The following is a 21,851-nucleotide window of genomic DNA, read 5'->3' as shown; positions in this document are numbered from 1 at the left end:
AAATGCCATTTCCTCACACTTTTTATTCTCAATAATCCTTCTCCCCCATCCAAATCTCAGTTGCTAATTGAATTTTAATGCAATAGATGTATAATAAACCATTAGAATCTCCTTTTTGACACACTTCTCTAGGAAGTGAAGAGGCTCAGGTAGTGATGCATATTTGTTAGCTATTATTTCAGAGCTCTTCCAGAAGGTATCTGATCAAAGAAAAGTAATTGACAGTATCATTTCAAGGTGCACTAAGAGCTTCTCTCTCACATGGACAGCTGCTTGTACTACATCACCATGATCAAACAAAGTGCCTGTAGGTCTCTAAATGCCTCTGCTGAATGAAGTTAAAGCATTTGAACCTGCACAGGGTCTTTTTGGCTAACAAGAATGTGGTGCTACGTGAGCCAAAAGGGACATCTCTAAGCAGTAATGGATATGTAACCGGTAACAAAGCCTTTGTGGCATGGAAGAGTAGGAACTGCAAGCCAAAAACTCCAGGAAACAGGCAGGCCTTGAAGTTACATTAAGTGTGGGAAAAGCCCCGTTTTTCCTCCCCTGGCTGATGACACAGGTAGGTTTCTGCAATAGTCTGCTGTCATGTTGGATATTAGTAACAACTTATCAGAAAAAGAGGTGAGGCACTTGGTGGGAAGGCAGGGCCAATCCAGAGGAGCTCAGGTGCTTGCAATGCATCTGAGTGACTGGAAGGGGTGAAACTCTAACAGGCAGAAAGCTGGACAGCATCCAGCTGCTTCAAATGTAGTGGATCCCTGCCCTGAAAAATACTCCTTCAGATCGATCACAGCATTAGAGGCATTCAGACTGCCTTTACAACGCTGGCAGGCACCTCCTGTATGTACAACTGATGCAGGGAGATAATTCTTCCTTATATTGTTCACAAATAAATAAAATGATGCACAGCACAGTATCACAAATGTCAGGTCTAAATATCCCACCAGAACTACTACTTCTAGTGAGATTAAGATTCAGTAAAAGTACGGATGTTTCCCTGTGAAACAACCTGCTGTTAGGGTGTGCTCAAGCAAGAACAGTTCTCCAGTCGCTCTGACCTGTCTTGCTGTCCACCTTTGCAATGACGCTGCACTGTGGAGCATTAGCTGCGCCCAAAGAGTGCAATGCTGGGAATGGGAAACTTAATGGTGCTACCAAGGGGCTGCAGGGCATAGGCCGAGGACAAGCTGCCGACCCAGGTGTGCTGGGCTGCACTTCGCTCCTCCATCTGACCCTTCAGTAACAGCAGCGGCGGAGCCGGGCAAGTTCGGCTCTCGCTCAGCGATTTCCCAATAGCGAAGGCAGAGACGCGGTGCTCCCGCCCTCCCCTCCGTCAGGCCGCGTTTCGGAGGGGCGCGGCCGCGGGCTCCGCCGGAGGAAAACTACATTTCCCGGCACCCTTCCCCGCCGCCAACTCCCTTCCCCGCCCGGGCCCGGAGCCGCGCGGCGGCACTAGAGGCCCCGCCGCCTCGCCGCGCCCTCGCCTCCCGCGGCGGCCTCGCCCCCTGGCACCGGCGGCCGGAGCGGAGCCTTGGGGCGGGCGCCATGGCTGACGGCGGAGAGTCCGCGGCGGTCCCTGCGGCGGAGGGGCGGCGGCCGGGCGGCTCCCCCGGCGGGGCGGAGGGCGCGCCTGCGGCCGTACCGCGGTTGCCGCTGGGCGGCCCGGCCGGAGCGGCGGGGATGTCGCTGCCGCGGCTGGAGAAGCCGATCAAGCAGGCCTTCTACAACACGGGCGCGCTGCTGTTCGCGGGGCTGTGCTGCGGGGCCGCCGTGCTGGTCTACTTTATCCTGGAGGCCTTCCTGCGGCCGCTGCTGTGGGCCGTGCTGTGCGGCACCTTCCTGCACCCCTTCAAGAGCTCGCTGACGGCGCTGGGCCGCCGCTGGTTGTGCCGCCTGCAGCGCTCCCGCACGCCCGTGCTGCTGGCCGCGCTGCTGCTGCCCCTCTGCTTCGCCAACTACGGCGTGGAGGCGCTGGGCGAGCAGGTGCTGCGGAGGCGGCGGCTCCTGCTGCTGCTGGGCGCCGGAGGGCCGCTGCTCTACGGGCTGTACTGCCTGGGCAGCTCGCTGGGCGTGCAGGTGCTGCTGGCACAGGCCGCCCGCTTCATCTGCCAGGGGCTGGACTACTTCAGCAGCCAGTGGGTGAGTGCGGGGCCGGAGGGAGGAAGGGGCGGCAGAGGGGCTGGGCGAGGCCCGGCGCCATCTCACTTGTTGCGCGGACCGTAAGGCGGACGGTGGGAGCGCTACGAGGCTGTGTGCTCCCGGGTGTCCCGCAGGGTGGTTTGAGATGTTATACGCCCTGTGTGTTTCTGCTGTAGAATGGATGGGCTGGAGGGTGTGTGAAAATGATAGAGATGTGAGTGGCTTTCTGCTCCGAAGGGTCGTCGTGTGCTGGGAAGCTTTGGGGAGATGCGTTTAGTTCTCACATACTTGAACGGTTAAGACTGAGTAGGTAGGACAGCTTGGCGTTCTCTTTTTACAAGCAGACAAGTTATCAGCGTTTCTATTTACCTGCAGCAAAGCTGTTGGGGGGCACAAGCGTGACTCGTCGGTACTGACTGGAAGTTTGGGTTAGTTGCTGTGCCATTACCTTGCTAAGCTTCAGACTTCCCTGTGGATTGCCGAACGTCTAATGTAGATGTGTTGTTGCTAGGCTGCGTGGCTTGGCTAAGTCCAGTCCCTTATTTGGGCTTGGTTAATCACTCTGGTGTGTAGAAGGCTACCAGGAGATGTTAAGTAACTGTGGCTGAAGTGCACTACCCCATGGCTGTACTTGCTCACCGCAGGTTTGTTCAGCTGTGTCTGATTCTTCTGCTTTGTAATGGTGTTTCTAAAGCGACCTTTCTGTTCAACGAAATACCGTAAGATTCTAATTGGGAAGAAGAAAGAAAGTTCCCAGAACTTTCAGCCTCAGGTTCCTTGGGAGGATAATAAGCCTCTCATCCCAAGCCTTGGGATGCGGGGCTAATGTCAGAATAGCTAAGGATGGTCTTCCTTAAGCAAACCTGTAGCCGGCTAAGTGAGCTTGTGCTAGGACTCAAGGTGATGGCTTGAAGTTGCGCTAGAGGAGGTTCAAGTTGGGCAAGTAGGAAACATTCATTTGCTGAAAGAGTGGTGAGGCATTGGGATAAGCTGCCCGGGGAGGTGCTGGAGTCACTGTTTATGGAGGTGTGACGCTGCCCAATTATCTTCTTGAGACACTACAAGAAAGAACCTCGGCACTCCCTTCTGTGATTTTCCTCTGCTCAGCCAGGCATCTTCTATACATTTGTTAGTAGACTCTCCAGTTAGGAGACTGCTGGGCCTGTTACTTAGAGGATGTGTTCATACCTGTTTATATGCTATACCAATGTCAGTGTAGTTGTTCTCCAAGTTCTCGTGTTTAAAGGCTAATCTTGGACTGTTGTGTCCGCTGTAGTTTTGTAAGAGGGATCTTGTGTCCAGCTCTATATAAAGGTAGAGGACTTTTTTCTGCTTTATGTCAGCAATTCAAGTTACTTTATGGTGATGTTCTGCAGTTGCAGCACCATACAGGTGGTTCTGTTTGTTTATTTATTTATTCTCTAGGAGTCAAATGCTGATGTTTATTTAGGAAAAGGTTTGTTTTCTGTAAACGTCCCAGCAGATGAAATGAATTACACGGACATTCTACACCTACTCTGCAGTTCATCTCCTGAGTAAATTCAATCCGATGTGGTAATAAAAGGCAGGATTCTCCAGAGTGAATTTGGTTACGGGGCTGTCAAGATCTTTCACCTATGGCTGATCTTTCATCCGTGTTTTGTTGTAAGTTATTGATGAGATTCAGAAACATGTCTATAGCATGAACTGTAGGTCTCTGAAACTGTCAGCTGAGCTGTATCTGAATGTATGAGGTATGGCTCGTTTTATGCTGGTAGCATGCAGTAACAGGACTGAATTGGTCCTTTCTTAGCTGCAGCATTGGGCAAATCTGGAAATACAGTTTTCTGTGACCAGTACATTGGATGGAGTATTGCCTAAAAAGGTGCTCTATGTCTTAGCCTGTCAACTGTATAATTCTCCTTTTCAGGGAGCTATCAAAGACATCCACCAGGGCTAACACCATTGTGCTGGCACTAGGTGTCAGCAGTCCTTAAGGCATCCCTTGCAGTCTGAAATACTCAAATGTGCTACCTGACAAATGTTTGGAGATGCAGGCATCTATAACGTTCTGCTTCTGTAGTGCTGTTGGGGATCACTCGTGGAGAAGAGAAAGCGTCTATATTTACCAAGTCTATATTACCAAGTCACAACTTGGTAGAGCTGATTTTGTAGAAACCACGTGTTGTATTTAAAACAGGATGGAGAGAGGCAGGAAAAGACTAGGTTGTTTGTAGTGTTTTCCACCTTTTCCCTTCCACACCCACCTCAGCTCTGGGAGAACCCTCCAGGACTCACCTGTTCCGAAAAGGCATATTAGTCTGTTTAGATTTACGTGCATGAAGTGCAACTCCAGGATTAAACATGATGTGAGTCTTGAGCCTCATGATGAATGCCGTGTAAAGATGGATATTTTTTGCTATTATTTGAACATGATATTGTTTGTTTTTTTCCACTTCTGAAAGGAGTGTTGGTATAGAACTGACCTCTAAAACTTGAGCTGTGCTCTGTGGAATAAAATAAGAGGAAGAAGTTAAGGTAAATTAAAGATCCATCTCTGGTTAAAGTGGCATCATGAAACACTCTCTGTCTGGAGAAGAAGTTCAATTCCTGAATAGCTTTCATTTAAACAAAGATTCTCGTAAGTAATTTTCCCATTGAAATAGGAAACTTGAACTGTAGGAGGGAAGTGTTAGCACCCATCGCTGCAGGTTTCTGTATCTGAGTCTAATGGATTTCCTTACATTCACGGCACAGGAAATGTTGCAGAAGACTCAGAAAATGCTTTTAACTCGTGCGTGACGGTATTGATTTTGAAGGTCAGTTCCTGCCTGACTTAGAATTCCAATTGTAAGTTCCTAATTGAGTGGCTTCAGAGAGCTGGAATCTTGCTGAGCACCAGGCTTCTGCTTCATCTGGTTTAGCAGTCATGGCATGTTAAAATCTAAGGCATTTAAATGGTTATATGTTGTAACTGGGGGTTCTAGAAGCAGAACTGCTGCAGGTTTCTATTCCCATGAGGGTAGTACAAGGAATAATTCAGGTGTACAATCGCTTGCACTTTATTTGAAGAAATCACAATGTCACTTACTTGCTTAGGTAGTATTTAAAATATCCATTGTTATCGTAGAATGGTTTGGTTTGAAAGGGACATTAAACATCATCCAATGCACCTTTGAGTCCCCTAGCCTGAGAAGTTTGTATGTGAGTGCAAACACTGCTGTTAAATCTTATTCTAAGGCTCTGAAATAACACAGAACTGACCTGTGCGTTTGACGTTGTTGAAGTATTCAGAGTTTTGTTTCTTCAGAACAATGAATAGGGAATCATGTCATAAAAACTGATGGTCGGGGTTGTGTGCTGCAGAAGTTTGGAGCTCATTTTCACTCCTGTCAATTGGAATTCTCAGTAACGAAGGTTTCCTTAGCAAAAGGGAGGATGAGTTTGCTCTTAAGTGGTTGGTAGCGTTCCCTGTGTAGGAATTTGGTTTGGTTATGTTTTGTGGTCTTTGTGTCTGCTGGACAAAAACTCCCTCTAAACTGAAGGTCTGTTTTGCTTTCTTCTGCTTAACTCTGCATGTTGTAAGTTCTTGTGTACTGTGGAAGAAACAGAAGAGCATTATAAAATTAATTTTGATTCTGAAAACTGGGATAAAAATGATGGGTCTGCAATTCCTCGCTTACCTTGTTATCTATTTTCTCGTTTAGAAAAACATTTTCGATTAGATAAAGGAAACATGTTTGTCATGGCAAAGAGTTGGCGTTTAGTCGTGAGTGTAAGGCCTTTCGTGGATTCAGTTCTTAAGAACGTACTTTTTTGCTCAGCTTTTGCCATTGCTCGTTCCTTTGCTAGTGAGAAGGGAGAGGTTAGAAATCGTGTCTCAAGATCTCTTCGTCAGCTGGCATCATCTGGCGTAACACTGCTTTAAAGCTTGCGAAACAAGCATGGAGCGCCTGAGAAGGCTCCATACGTGTGGGATGGCTGCTGCTGATTGCCAGATCCTAAACTGATGAAATACCCATTTCTTATAGGGAGTTGTATGAGACCTAGGTATGTATACGCTTGAGACAGCTTGCTTGGAAACATCCCCCTGTCCTGTTGATCTGTGATTTGATTTTGAAAGCAAGTGATAATCGTATGATGTGTAGGAGAGGTGATACTCTCCTACATCGCCATCAGTAGGAGAGAAGGGAAGCACTGCTTTTGCTAACAGTGAAGTATTAAGTGAACTCAGTAGTAAAGCCTTAAAGATTAACCTGCTGCTGTCAAGAATACGCTGTGGAAATAAAAAGTGGAGTTCATTGTAAAGAGTTGAGGAGTAAGAGTGAGCTCATACAGGGGAGTTGTTAATATATGTAAGTATTAATTGAGATTGAATAAGCATTTAAAATGTAGAGTAGATGGTGAAAGGCATCTGTGACTGACTTCTGTTTAATAAATGGTTAACAGCAGCTGATGTGTTTTGCAGTATCTGTATAGTGTGTGTTACCTGGTTAACTGTACCTGCATAAATCACATCTGTGTGCATTGCGGGTTAGCATGGCTTGTGTATCCACTGCTAAACTTAATTTCAGTGAAAGGACAGTATCCTTTATTCTTCATTTCCATGGAGACAGTTGTTGCAGTGGCCATGTAATAATAAAGAGGCCGTTATTATTCTTATAGCCAAAATGTTTAGAGACCATTCAGGGAAGGAAAAGGGGGAAAATTATGTAACAGTCACTTAAAGGGTTAAATAAACAGAAAATTCCAGAAATCAGAAACAAACTGTTGCCAAGTTAGGAAGGGATAAAACCCTGGTCTTTGTCAATGTAAGTTAATTCGCTCTGTCAGCTGCTTTCAGCCGTGAATTGTTAGAAGGTGTCTACCCCGGATCCCATTCAGTGCATCCCTTGCAGCATAGGGAAGCACTACTGAGTTTTGAGAGGTGCTTTGCTGTAAGGTGAACTGGTGGTGAGATGATCACTGTATCATTGAGGTGAAACCTCTTGAACCAGCCAGAAGGCCACACGGTTCGTTTACAGGCGTTGGGGGGTTGTTACTGTTTGATTTCGAAAACATAATGACTCATTTATTCAAAACTAATCTCTTTCTCTCTAATCGATAGAAATTAAGGATGCTTCTACTTGGGTCATTTGCTGAGCTTTTAGAAATGTGCATTGATGAACAGAACAGGAGTAAATATTCAACAGCAAAACCCACATGCACTTAGTTCAGCTACGTGCATGGCTAAAGGCAATGGAGCATGTTTTAGTTTGCTGGCTGTTAACCAGAGCCTCCCACTCTTGGTTTATTTTTCATTGGAAAGTCTAATTGATTGAACTTACAGTGTCCATTGCAGGTAATTTCTTACCGAAAGTTAAAAATGGTCTCCAATGAAATATGCATCACACAGATGTATGGCTGATGTTAAGGAAAAGGGCATTACAGAATCACACAGAATCACAGAATGACCCGGGTTGGAAGGGACCTCAAGGATCATGTAGTTCCAACCCCCCTGCCTAGCAGGGCCACCAAACATACACATTTACTAGATCAGGTTGCCCAGGGCCCCGTCCAACCTGGCCTTGAACACCTCCAAGGACGGGGCATCCACAACCTCCCTGGGCAGCCTGTTCCAGGGCCTAACCACTCTCCTAGTGAAGAACTTTTCCCTAACATCCAACCTAAATCTTCCCTCTTTTAACTTAAAACCATTTCCCCTTGTCCTGTTATTGTCAGCCCTTTTGAAGAGAAGGCGTTGTCTTGGAACTGAGTTCTCTCTTGCAGTTGTGCTGTAATATGACTTCTGGATGAATTTGATTAGTAACCTATATTGCCTTTATCACGCTGCTGTGGGCCAATGCTGATTTCTTATTTATTTTAAATCTTAGTGCCTAGGACTTGTAATAAGTTTTAGGCTTTAGTCTTTGCTGGCTGGAGCTGTCCCCTTCACTGGGGCTCTGCGTCTTCCGTGCCATAAAGCAGAATAGAGGTGAATGCTCTTTCACTGTGTTCTGCTGTTCTGCCTAATTGCTTGTTCTCTATCTTTGCCAGTGCATTCTTAGCTTTGGCAGTGAAGCCTGATTCAGCAAATGCAGTTAATAGCAGCTCTGTTCAAGCTTTGTTGGGATTTATGAATTTATGAATGGGAATTCAAAGGTTTTCTCAACTGGTTGTGGATAGGGAGTCAGAATGTTGAATTTGGGGCAGAAATACCTCATACATATGAGATGTATTCTTATTAAATAGATTGAGGCTTTATAGGTTTTAATCATTCGTATTTCACCTCTTCTACTGTGTATCATCTATTTCCTGCAAAATTTTATGGTTTCTGCTTTCTTCTTTTTTACATTTTCAAGCTTAAAGTCTTTGTTTCAAGATTAATTATAGAATTCTCTCTTGTCATTAACCTGATAAAGAGATTTATACCTGCTTTTTACAAGCAGCATAACCAGAATGATGGTACTTGATTTGTTACCGCAGAAGCATTTTATGGCTTCAGTTGAATGAGTTTTGATAAAATTCCATGTGACAAGTTATTTTAAAGTCATGACTTTTGTGCGTGAAAGCTGCTGGGGAGCAGCATTGTTGTTTTTATTGTCCTTCTTAATGATGGTCTTTGGTATAAAGCCCCATTATTTCATTATTTCTTTGAGCTGGAGCACAGAAACAGGCAAGTTGTGCTATGGTGGACTGGCTGGTGCTCCGCTGGCTCTTTGTCCCCTAAAGCCCTACCGGTGCTGCTGCTGGCCCTATGTCATTTAGACACAGATCTTTCCCTGGTAGTTCCAGAGTAGGTGCTTGGACTCTGCTGGGTAACCTCCTAAAGGGTTTCTGTGAAGCAAAGAGTGTCTTCCTCCTCACATTCAGATTTTACTGATGTCAGGCCAAAGGCATGTGTGGCCTTATCTCCTTACACTTCACACCGGCTTTGCACTCCTCTTGCATGCAGGCCGAAGTTCTGTGCTTGATCCTTCTTTAAGAAGCCCGTGTTCCGGAATTGGAACCTGACATCAAACTTTTCACTAGACCAACTAGGGGTGTGTGTGCATGCGGTTAAAACTGTACTCTGCATGTGTACATAACTATGTGTCTTTTTTCTTGCAGATATGGACATTGGTAGTTGGTTACCTGTTGATGGTTTCATTCAAGTGGAATGTAAGCACCGAGCGCTACCTGAAAGCAGTTTCTGTCCCTGTGTGGATCATGCTGCTCTTTCACTTAGGTGAGTAACAAGTTATATTTCTAGTGTGTCTGTATGTAGAATACATTTAATAGTAGTACTAGGAGCAAGAAAGCCCATCTGTGTCAGCAGTCATTAAGCAAGTCTATTTCAACGGTAGCAAATAAATTTATCAGTAGTCTGTGTAATCTGTAATGCAAATATAAGATTATAGTAGAAAGTATGACTATAGTAATTGGTTTTACATATTTAATATCGGATTACATTATCACATGATTTTATGGTGACAGTGTTATGCAAATAATAAAAGACTATAATGGTGAAGGATTTCAGAACATATTCCATGATTTACTTTGCTTCACCAGCAACTTTCAGGTATTGTGATGAGCACATAGGTGTGCTTTGCTGAAGTCTGTTGCTGCAGATAGTGATTTTGCATTACTTTATGTTTTGTAGTCACGTATTTTCTGGAAATACTACGTGAAATGTTGAAACCCAGGAAGGCACTGCTTGATAACCATTCTAGAGATCTAAAATAAATCCATATTTAAAAAAATTTTTTTTTTTAGGAAAGGGAATTTAGCTTGCCTCTGATTTCTAAAAAGCTTTTACCTCATGTGTATCTTAATGTAACTTTATTAGCATAGTTTAGGGTCATCAGTGACATTAGAAATGGTGATAGCTTGGCTTATTAATAGAAAAACTTGCTCACCTGCTTTTCCTATTCCTCCATGGGAATGCAGGAATCATATTAGTTTTATGACACTTAGTTTCTGCCTAGATTTTTCTTTGGTAGTGGAGCGCTTACCTTGATTTTCTTAAGTACAGTGATTATTAATACTCTTAATTTTTGTGGTTGTCTAAAATATCATATTTTTCAGCTTCTGTGGCAGGTTCCTGGAGAATTCCTGTGTTCCTGGTTATAGTTGTTCTGATGACTGTAGGCATGTTGCATGAACAGCAGAATGGAGAGGAGTCTTCTGGTAAGAAATGGATCTCTGTTTCTTTCGTAATAGAGGCAGAGGATCTGTGAAGTCAAGAATCGGGATTGTATTGCTGTGAATTCAGTATCATGTGAATTGGAAGAATTTACTGGAAGATTTTAGTACTTTGAAATAAAAGTGGTTTATGTGTGCTGAAGTGAATCTCCAGTTCTCTACAGAAAATCTTTGAAGTGCATAGTTTCCTTTTTGTCGCAAAGCAGTGACTCATTATCAAGCACCTGTAACTACAGTTTAGAATATATTTCTATAATGAAACGTTTGAGAATCCTGTATGTAGCCTCAAGAATAAAGAAAGCCCAGGAAATAGGAAATCAAAGGCTAATTTAGAAAGGAAGGATCAGTATGGACTTAGTAGCTCCTGTAATGTTGTGTGTGAGTATATGGGAAATCGGTAATCACAGCCTGAACCTCTGATTAATCAGCTGAGGCAAGTGTCTGGTCAGCTGTGGGAGCACAGGTGAGAGTAATTTAGCTGTGCTCCTGGAAGGGGTGGAGCTTGACTCCGCCTCCTCTAGACCTCATTTAAGGGCTGACCACCACTAAGGCAACATGTCTTGGAGATTGCTTCTTGGTGGAGATTGCTGCAGTGTTTCCTAGCAGACTGAAGGCTTCTATACAGGTGAGTTTTTCCTGTAAATAACCTTTCAGATATTTATTACCACCTCTCTTGTACCATTGTCATCTTTACATTATTGTTGCTGTACAGTGTGAGAAATTGAGACAACTCCATCCAGCAAGCTTACCCTTTCTAATCGTTTCTGGTTAATGTATGTTTTACTGTTTGTGTTTAAACTTAAAATGATTTTCTCCAGTTGCAAATCAATTTTGGATATAAATAAATGTCATCTGTTCCTATCTAGTAATAGTTATATGGCTACTTTAGGAAATTTCTTTCCTGTTTTGCTGCTGCTGTTTTCCTGAACCTCGTCATCATCTTGGTTAGTAAAATTGACTATCTGCTGATTTTTAGATTAACTGAACTGTCAGTAACTTCAAATGACTTTGTCAGTATCAGCTCACTAGCAAGGGAAGTGTAAATAATTGTTTTTGTGTCTTGCTTCCAGTTGTATTGTAGTACTAAAATTAATAGTGCTCATTTGTGTTTGATAACATTGACTATAGATAAGACATGTTAAAAACTACCAGTATCTATCCATATAATTTGTTTTACTTGACAACTTTAGTGGATATCAAGAAACGCATAAAGCATATTAAGACGTTTTTGTTTTGTTTTTAAATTACATACATATATATTTTACAGGGGCAGAGCTTCCTGGTCAGATGATTTCCATTGCTGCTTCAACAATTGCCATGGCAATTTCCGTGACAGAAGATGAATCCAGTAATGAACGTTCCTCACAACCCTCAGGTGACTGAATTCTCTGTAAGACATTTAAATTTGCTCTGACGGCATGAAATTGGAGGGAATAAAGAACAAATTTCAAAATAGGCCCTCTGTTTTTCATTCTTAACCAAATAGCACATTTGTACTTTATCAAAGTGATTTATCTGTTTTGAAGAAAATGCTAAGAAGGAAATATATAAAAACCAGCTTTCAGATTATAGTATGTGTCTGTCTGTGCATCTAGAAAAACCTAGCAGATGTTATTTTCAAAGTGAGGGCATTTTTTCCTCATCTTTATTATTTTATTTACTTTGTTTACTGTTCTCTTTGATTTCTTGTCTGCTACAAGATATAACTGGAGCAGGTAAAGACAGACAGGAATAAAATTTCTTTACAAAAGTGACAAAAAAACTTTGCTTTCTTTTTTGACTGGCATGATGAATGTGTCTTTCCTTTAGTGAGTTTACTTGATAATGTAGCTGGAGTCGTGATATTTCACTTGCCACAACAGAAGCCTATATAAGAAATGGCTTCAAAATCTTGCCAAGAGGATGTTCAGATATCCATCACTGTATTTGAGCTTTACCATCATTTTTCTGAGTAGGCCTTTGTGGAATGGTGTGGGATACTTGAAAAATAAGCTATTATAGAGACCTGACAATTGGAAGGTTTCATCAATTTCCTGTGAAACAGGTCATTCAGCTTGACAGAATACAAACTTCCAAAGCATCTACTTGAAATTGACTGTGACTGAGTGGTCTACTTGAAGACAGGATGTTCTTTGTATCTTCTGTAATGAGGGAATTGTGAAGAGGAGGAAACACTGAGTGTGCAAGAGAGAATCCCTTGAGCACGCTGTGTTAAAAGTGTCTAAAGAGTGGCTGTTGGGAAACTATAAAGTTACTTCAGCAGTTGGATAAAAAAACAGTTGATCTCTTCAAAAATGTTTTGTTGAAACAAACACTTGCAGATTTTAATGTCAGTGTAAACTGTACTTGAAAACAAACTTGTTTTTTTAAATATGAAAAGGATGACTGTAGACAACTTACTCTTCTATCATCCTCATTTCTACATTGTGCAAGACTATCATGAAAATAAATACAGAACACCATGGGCATATCCTGAAATTTCAGAATGGAGCATTGTGTGGCAGCTTTCTTTTATTGCTCTTTCTTATATTTAATTCTGGAAGGCACTTTTTGCCTGGACTTTGAACATATGGTTAAGAGGCAGTCTCCCGCAGTTCTGTACTGTAAATGGTTATGGTTTTCTTCGTTGTTTTTGTTTTTCTTTTTTTAACTTACACATTAGTTTTAATTTCTTGGAATGGGTCCAGAGGATGGCCACTAAGATGATCAGAGAGCTGGAGCACCTCTCCTGGGAAGAAAGGTTGTGGGAAGTGGTCTTATTTAGCCTGCAGAAGCGAAGGTTCCATGGAGACCTCATTGTGGCTTTCCAGTACTTGAAGGGAGCACATAGACAGGAGGAGGAACGGCTGTTTGACTGGGTGGATGGTGATGGGACAAGGGGGAATGGTTTTAAACTACGACGAGGTGGTTTAGGTTAGAGATTAGGAGGAAGCATTTCCACCCAGAGGGTGGTGATGCACTGGAACAGGTTTCCCAAAGAGGTTGTAGATGCTCACATCTCTGGAGTTATTCAAGGCCAAGCTGGATGTGGCTCTGGGCAGCCTGATCTGCTGGTTGACGACCCTGCACATAGCAGGGGGTTGAAACTGGATGATCAGTGTGGTCCTTTTTAACCCAGGCCTTTCTGTGAATCTATGATATAGTCACCTGAATGGCTGTTCTGACGCTAAGAAGTCTGTGTGTTTGGCATGGGAAGAATACTATGAGGTTGTTGGCAGTGTTAGTACAGTTTTGCTTAAAGCATTTAGAACTGGAAAAGTTATTGTATCTTAGGATTTCCTATTTTGTAGCTTTTTTTTTTTTCTTCTCCCTGCCTTCTTTCTTTTCCTGTCATCTTATTCCTACCTGTGTTTTGCATTCTGTGTAGTCTGCTTATGTTAGTAGAGTAAGTGATGTGTTCATAGACTAAGTGATAAACTGTAAGAGGGCAATTTAGTTTAATTCGTACCATTCAACATTATTGTTGCTGTTATTTAGTTTTCTTTATAGAAAAAATACATTCCAGCACACTTTTCCTTGCTGGAAGGGGTAATATTCTTTTCTTCTTTCATAAAAGTGACAGTACTAAGTGCTTTTGGGGCAGAAAGTACCACATAACTTTCATCTTGAGGCAAGGGCTTCTCTGAATTAAATTCCTTTGTTTTTATTTTGGCTTTTAGAATTGTCTTCCCTTTGAGTTTCTGCTTGTTGTCAAGTTACTTCTTACTTTTATTATGACAATTCTGGAGAAAAAGAAAAAAAAAAAGGTGTTGACTCAAGTTGTATAGATGGGGAGAATTCTCGATTGTGAATGCACTGCTTTCTTTAGTGCATTATAAGCTTGATCCATTTGTTCTTTTTTTCCCTTCTTTAAATTTCATGGTATAGGGTGAAGATAGGCCTCTATTTCTGTATGTGGTGAGGTACTGGAACAGGCTGCCCAAGGACATTGTGGATGCCCCATCCCTGGATGTGTTCAAGGCCAGGTTGGACGGGGCCCTGGGCAACCTGATCTAGTAAACATGGAAGTTTGGTGGCCCTGCCAGGCAGGGGGGTTGGAGCTTCATGATCCTTGAGGTCCCTTCCAACCCGGGTCATTCTGTCTGTCATTCTTATAACAGTAACACATTGCCTGTCTTTTTAGGAGAGCTCCTGTTTACAGGTGAATTCCTTTCTCCTTGTGATGAATTATACCTTGGGTCTTTTTATCCAAAGTGTAGTTGATATATGAGAGAGCTGGCCTTCACCTGTTAGAAACATGAGCTGATTTGCTAAGACGTGCTCCACCTGAGCCACCTGCTGTGTTTGGCTGCTTGCTGGGCTCCTTCTTTCAGACTGCCTCCTATAACCCCTTTAGGAATATACACCAGATAAGTTACCTTCAACCAGCTGATGTTTCTGTTATCTTCCAGTGTCTGTCAGTTAGTTGAATCAGTACATCTGTTCTGTGGTATTAGCAAGTGTGCAAAGTGCTTATAAGCTTTAAAAGTAGTTCCCCTTTCTTGTAGGAAGACCAGTGCAGATTTCTAAAACCACAGAAGAGCATTTATCAAGTGTGCAGGGTGTGAATTGCATGTGTGAAGTGTATGGGGTTTTTCTTTTGTTGTTGGTTGTTTAATTTTAAATGTGTGCAGCATATTGTAATACAGTTTCTAAAGCAGTTTTTCTTCGTGGGGGGAAGTGATTGCTGTTGATGTGAAACAAATCCAGTTTTCTTTGCTTATCTGCTGTGTGTATGACACAGCAAATTACCTTTTTTTTCATTAGCATGGGGTAGCTGTTCAGGTTTTCTTGTATCCCCATTCTTCCTTCATGGCAGTAAATGTTTTTTATATAATGTTGTATGGGAAACTTGCCCATTTTGCCTGAAGTGTCCAAGCATGGAGGTGCAGTAAAAGCTGATACTGGTGTTCTCAGGAAGAGGTTGTTCCATTTACAAGAACTTTAATTTGGGTATAGTATTTTTACCTGAAGTTACTATTTGTTGTTTATTCTTAAACATCTTCGTTCTTAACCTTTCACCTCACCTTTATTTTCAAATTGAACTTCATCTTTACCTGGTTTATAAATGAATGACAGCGTTTGTTATCTACTAACCTGTGCTTGCATTAGACAAATCAGGATCACAGCGAGTGCTGTGTTTATAATGTGAGCATTCAAAAAAGTGTACTAAGATATAAGCATCCTCTTTGACTTAATGCGCTTTTCTGTTTAAATGAGTTCTGAGAAAATATGAGTTTCTTTTTGAGTACTTCAAAATATTTAAGGCAAAAAATTCTGCTTTCCAGGGGTTTCTAGAGTTTAGTGGTTATTTGCTAAAGTACATTTAGCTCTCAATTTACGCATGGCAATAAGAGTGCTCTTAGAGGCTCATAGTCTCGTGCAGATTGGAAGGGACCTTAGAGATCATCAAGTCCAACCCCCCGGGATTCGAGCCTCCTGTGTAGCAGAGCGGCACTTCTACCACTTGCGCCACAGGGGGGATTTGAACCCAGGGCCTCCAGTGTTGCAACACGGCATTCCTACAACTTGTGCCACCGGGGCACACATCTCTTCTCTGTTCCTCCCCATTCTGCCTGGCATGGTGTTGCGTGATGGGGGAGAGCTTATTGAAGCCCCATTCTGGCTTTTCAAGGCACAGATCACTGTCAAGGCTGTCCCTGTCACTTAGTGAAATTACAAAGAATTGAAAAAGGCAACAACAGGATAAGTTGGCTGTAGGGAGCAATATTCTGTTCTGCAGTCAAGATTAATGTGATAACTTCCACTTTTTTGCTTTTGTTTGTTTTAGGTGCGACAGAAGGTGCTCCACCTCCACAAGCTTCATCTTTCCCCTCCTCTGCATCCTCTTCTGGGAACAGACAAAGACCTGAGATTGGTTCTTTTCTTAAAAAAAAGAAAACAAGTGACGTTTACTTCGTTACACTTGTGTGGGCAATTGTTATTGTCCAGATCTGGCTAAATTTGTGGATTGTGCAGCTATTGCCAGTGCCTTTTGCAGGTAATAATACAAATACTATACGTGTTTTTTAAAATGATGACTTTGGATAGCTGTTGACTTTGTGTAAGGTGAAGTAAAAGAAAAGGTCTATAGGTTTATAGAGTATTTTTAAGTTTAAAGCCTTTTAATGACTTTCTATTTTCAAGTGTTCAGAGTTCAAAAACATCAGTGTTTTCTATGAACTGTAGTTTCAAATAGGATTAAATGTGGGCTGTCTTGTTACTGAGTAGTGGACAACTATCATTGTAGAATTGCTTTGTCTGTTGACTGTCGTTACTATGTACATTACCTGGAATAATTTAGTGCCACTCCTTAGATTGTAAGAATGCTTTCAGTGTGGAGTACTTTTTGTTTTTCTTCCTCTTGATGTCTTGTCTTTCATGTTTCTGTACATATTGATAGAAAACATTTTCACTGTTATTCACCGTTGGAGTACAACTCACACATCTGTTTTAATTTCCACTAAAAATATGTTGCTAGGTTCTGTGAACGAATCACAAGATAAATTTGATTCTAATTCTAGCTCTCAGGCTAATTGGCTTTGTCACTTGATGTCTGTGCATCTGTTCTGCTACATATCAAGAAAGAACTGAATATTTGATAGCTGTCTGAGGAAGCAATTTAAAAGCTGAATGCCACTCTAGTAGTCTTTCTTGGAGGGGTAGATAGGGAAGATAGGAACTGTAGAAATAGGTCTGGCTTGCTGTAAACAAAGCGAGTTGCCAGATTTCTTCTGGCTTTTCTCTAAGCACTAACTTCCACCATTTTTTTAAATGTATCTAATACTGTTTACCCCTTTTCCAAGTTTTGTGGGTGGGCTCCAACAAGCAGCAAAAGTATCCTAAAGCTGCTTACTCTTTCCCTGTTCTTCAGTGTGGGCTTATCCGTAGGCTGTGTTGCCCCTGGGGAGGCATGCACTTTAGCACTGAGGTTCCTCTGGGTGCACGTGCTCCCTTATGGGACTCTTCTGCTCCTCTGGCCTTTTTGTTTCTTCCTCCTCTCTGTTTGGTCACTGCCTCCCTGTTCTCTTCTATTTTCTTCCCCCTCTCCCTCTCTAGCATTTTCTGCTCTTTCTTAAAAACACTTTCATGGAGGCAGCATGAGTGGCTGATGGGCTCAGCTGTGTTCTGTTGTGGGCCCATTGAGGAGCTGGCTGGAACCATCTCAGACTTTCCTGGTTTCTTTCCTTGGAGGCCACTCTGCTACCTGGGACACAATGACATTATAGGCTTTCCAGACTCCTGAAAACATCAAGAATGATGTAATCGTTGGAAATAACTGCTTGGGTGGGAGGGAAGAATGGACACAGTAATTCTGCAGTTAGGATGAAAACAGTGGTTGGTTGTCCCTAAGTTTAAATCAGCTACCTGAGCAGTAAGCTCAAACCAAAATGGAAATGTTGAGAATGTTTGTGACCTGCTGTCTTAGGAGGAATACCGGGACAGTAAGTGCTTTTTCTTAGCCATGGACAATGAATGTAAATCAATCACAACAAAAATGGTATGGGAAGGCAGTATAGTGATGTTCAGTGATGTTGACCTGGTATTGTCTTGCTTTAAGATCTTTCACTTGTTTGTTCTGTCAAATATATATTTCACTCCTGACTCTTTATCCTGATATAACTTCAGCCATGTAATTGACTATTGAATGACTTGATATCACGTTTGCAGAGAGCGTACAGTCAGTTACTTTAGAAGATGCTGTTTAAATGTTTGTGTTTAAATAATAGCAAAAGTTTAGAATTCCATTTCAAATGTGTTGGTCGCTTCTTGTGAAATGCAAACTCTCCCTGTTTTGCTGTCAGTGCATTTACCATCAGTGGCATTCTGCCATATAAATCTTCAACCTACAAGTTAGGTGCTGTAGGCTGGCGTTGACACTTCTTTCCTGTTTGTTTACCTGATGTCTCTATAAGAAAGCTTACTAGATTATTTAAAAGACTAAATCCTGTGTTTGCCACATGATGGTGCCAGAGGCAAGCAAACCGAATCTCAGTGAATTGTTGAGCGAGCTCTTTATATACCCGAGTTGCTTTAAAACAATAGGCTTTTGTGGAACCTTGATAAATGCACCGTGGGTTTTAAAAGTTTGCCTTTGAGACCATGGAAGTAAATTTGGGTATCTCCAAGTAGAAGCATAATGAGCATTTTGCAGGACGGGAGGATTGTTATAGTATGGGAGTCTGGCAGTAAGTGACGTATCTCATTTGGAGGGGGAAAAAAAACCTTTTTAAAACTGTATTTGAATCTAGTAATGGGGAGTTCAGTATCAAGTATTTCAGTAAATATGATATATGGGATCGTGTAAAGTTTTTAGTGAGTCTCATGCTTTCACTGAAACTCTAATAATATCAGTTGTAGTACAAAGGCCGAATAAAAAAGAATTCGGCCAAAATATCAGGATGTTAAGAGTTGTTCGTCATGTTGGAGTGGGTCCAGAGGAGCGCCATGAATATGATCAGAGGGCTGGAGCACCTCTCCTAAAAGGACAGGCTGAGAGAGCTCGGGTTTTTCAGCCTGGAGAAGAGAAGGCTGTGATGGGACCTTATAGCAGCCTGCCAGTACCTGTTGGGGACCTATGAGAAAGCTCAGGAGGGACTTTTTATAAGGGCAGGTAGTGACAGGACAAGGAAAAATGGCTTTAAGCTGGCAGAGAATAGATTTAGACAAGTTATTAGGAAAAAATCCCTAACTGTGAGGATGATGAGACACTGGAAGAGGTTGCCTGGAGAGGTTGTAAATGCCCCCTCTCTGGAAGCATCGAAGGCCAGGTTGGATGGGGCATTGAGCAACCTGGTCTAGACGGAGGTGTCCCTGCCTGCGGGAGAGGGGCTGGAACTACACAATCTTAGAGGTCCCTTTCAAACCAAACCATTCTGTGATCTATTTCTTTTATCTGGTTTTGAGGAGCAGCATAGATTTTTCTGAAGCTTTTTGTGATGATATTCAAGCCCAAGATACAGAGCTGATCTTAAGATGATGTTTTAAATGTTTAATAGCAAAAGCTGTCAGTAGTTGTATTTCAGTTGAAGGTTTATATACTCGCTTTGTGATCTGCTCTCAGTCCCTTGATAAAAGATGTAGATTTAGGAGAATAGAAGGCCTAAAACTCAAGGAATGAGTGAAGAACTTCTTTTACGTGTAACGTACTAATAAGTTCTGAGTGTGATATTTGTGCTGTGTGCGTGAACATATGATAAACCCACTGTACTGGAATCGCGGATTGGCACCTTCTTATCTTAGGCCTTGCTGAAATCTTAGATACCTCAGAAGTGCCCATGCACTGCGCTCTTTTCTTGTGCGGTTTGAATTCAGTGTCTGTAAAGTGAATGAGGAGATCAGTAGCAAAATCACCTCAAAATTCTGAAGGTGATTTCTAATGAGAAATAAAACTTTCTTTTTTTTCGTAGGTCTTCCATACTGGCATAGTTTTGTGGTGCTCCTCTGAAAATCACTAATCCTTTCATTTCCTTCTTGTGGTTGCAGTTTGGGCACTAAAGAAACTTGTGGTTCATTTTGGAGTTTTGAGTTTCATGGCAAATCGTTGCAAAAGTTGGTGGCAACTTGCTGAAAACTTTGTGAAAGAACGTCAGGAAGCTCTTGCTCCGCGTCCCATCAGAGGGCTTGGAAGAGTCATGCTGAAGCTTGACAGTAAGGTATTTCTGCTTACTTTATTAAGCAACTGAAACAGTCTGTTTTGTTCTGTGTTAACTGTTTTCTGAGGTGCCTTAACTCCAAAATAAGTGTCTGTCACTAATAGAAATGTCTGTCATGTAAAAGTGTATCTGTCTTACAGTGCAATTTAGATCTCATCTCTTCTGTCACTGCTCACACTGAAGTACACTTTTAACTTTCATTCAATGTATGCAGAACCTTACAGAAGTCACTTATAAATTTGAGTTATTTTTAGAGGATTCCTTATCTGAGTCCTGCAAACATCTTAAAGTTCAGTCTTCTTATTTGGTTGCAAAGATTTTGAAGTTAAACGTAATGAGCTCGGATGTGAAAGATGAAATGTTACTTCTTCTGTTGTGCAGACTTAAGGGTCTGAGCTAGCTTGAATGCATTTGTACATACAATATGGACAAGTAGTTGTTGAACAAGGTGGCATGGTAAAGAATAGAAGCTTTCTTTTCTAGAAGATGAAATATGATGGAAAGACCTGTAGAGTAAGACTTCTGTGATCCTCTCACTTCCTTCATCCCCTTCAAAATTGCACCTCCATGTGCATTGCGAATTGCGGGCTCAGAAAGCTCCATAAAATTTATGAAGGCTTTTCCTTTCAGAACTGTGAGTTTTCACTGGATCTGATGAATGATTTTGTTTGTAATAGCTTTGCCAGTTTTTAAGAATGTACTTTCTGTACCAGTTCTGTTGAATTATTCTTGCTTTAGAAAAAAGCTGTTACCTCAGATTTTCAGTAATGTCAGGTCTGCACCATGTAAGTAAATTTGTTAAAGCATTTGCACCTGGGCAGATAACTGCAGATAATACCTCTGAATTCCTACAATAAAAGGAGGTATTGGAGCTCAGACATAGTGTGTAAATGGATGCCAGAAGGTCAACAGAAGATTTAATGAGTGTAGGAAATAAGTAACAGTTCTACTGAGTTAATTGAGGAATAAATTGAAAAAGAAAAGCCTTTTCAGAATGTAGCTATGAACAAGTTGCTGGGGTTTTCAGAAGACAGTGGGGAAATGTGTTAAGGAGGAAAAAAGTTTACAGTGTACAAAGATTTTTAGTAAAAGCTTCTGTTTTGAAAGTTAGCAGACTGTCTGGACAGAATAGTGTATGTGTTGTATTTCTTGTGTTGTTTAGTGTTCTCGTATCACAGAACTACATGATAAAGGATGTTTCCTAATTCTATTAAGCCTCTTTTTCCCTGAAAAAGGTAGGGTTTTTGTCCTAATGTGCACCAGAACCTCCCACTCTTCAGCTTAAATGTATTAAAGGTCAGTTTATACTCATATTGTTCTTGTCTAAGCAAGCGAACAGTTTGGGCAAAATACATTTCTTCATCTTCCCTCCCCTGTTTTTTATCTAACAGTCATACTCCTGTGTCTGTGCTGTGTGTTAAAACCATCCAAGCTCTTTTAGCCATTAGAAGAAATGTTTTTGATATTCTGCATGATTGTATTATCCTGTTTGTGCCTGCAGTAATTCACTTGTTTCATGGATTACTGGAGTTGTGTGGGCCTCCACTGTCTGTCACACTAATGCTTTCATGATCTTTTGAGTTCTACTGGATATGGTTATGTTGTGCCATGTAGGGTCAAGAATGCATCTTATCCCAATTATTTGGGAAGCAATGCTAATAAGGTCATATCCATTTTTTAACTAAAATAACTCTTTTTAATAATAACTAAAAAAAAGACATGCTGTTCTTTGCTCATTAGCTCCTGGTTATCTTATTGGAAGTGCAGACAAATTTGAACTGAAGAGATCTTATCAAAGATAAATTGGGCGTTGCTTTTCATTTTCATTCTAAATAATAGGTCAGGATGTGCTCATACATACAGGTCTGGTTTACATATGGGCTATAGAAACAGCTGTATTCATTACTGTATTCATCATTACTGTATTCA

General features: G+C 41.8%; 1 protein-coding gene across 8 annotated transcripts in view; it reads left to right on the top strand.

Annotated features, from left to right (window-relative positions):
* Window positions 1-1,388: 1,388 nt before the first annotated feature.
* TMEM245 (transmembrane protein 245) overlaps window positions 1,389-21,851 on the top strand; it is a 76,078-nt gene continuing 55,615 nt past the window's right edge. For 2 of the 8 annotated variants that reach the window (XR_014942883.1, XM_085538073.1), the window contains exons 1-6: window positions 1,402-2,145; window positions 9,214-9,331; window positions 10,171-10,272; window positions 11,555-11,662; window positions 16,058-16,267; window positions 19,753-19,922. Coding sequence is in view for 7 of the 8 variants with exons in the window: in XM_085538073.1 (XP_085394199.1) it covers window positions 1,552-2,145; window positions 9,214-9,331; window positions 10,171-10,272; window positions 11,555-11,662; window positions 16,058-16,267; window positions 19,753-19,922 (1,302 nt within the window). In the remaining variant the exon portion in view is untranslated. Of the gene's footprint in view, window positions 2,146-9,213; window positions 9,332-10,170; window positions 10,273-11,554; window positions 11,663-16,057; window positions 16,268-19,752; window positions 19,923-21,851 lie in introns of all 8 variants that reach the window. The other 6 variants (XM_015854302.2, XM_085538071.1, XM_085538072.1 and 3 more) reach the window with 4 other exon arrangements.

The sequence above is a fragment of the Coturnix japonica genome, chromosome 2, assembly GCF_054131305.1.
Source record: "Coturnix japonica strain WE chromosome 2, WE-NBRP24, whole genome shotgun sequence".
NCBI classification, from domain to species: domain Eukaryota; kingdom Metazoa; phylum Chordata; class Aves; order Galliformes; family Phasianidae; genus Coturnix; species Coturnix japonica.
This window is presented reverse-complemented; position numbering and strand designations above follow the sequence as displayed.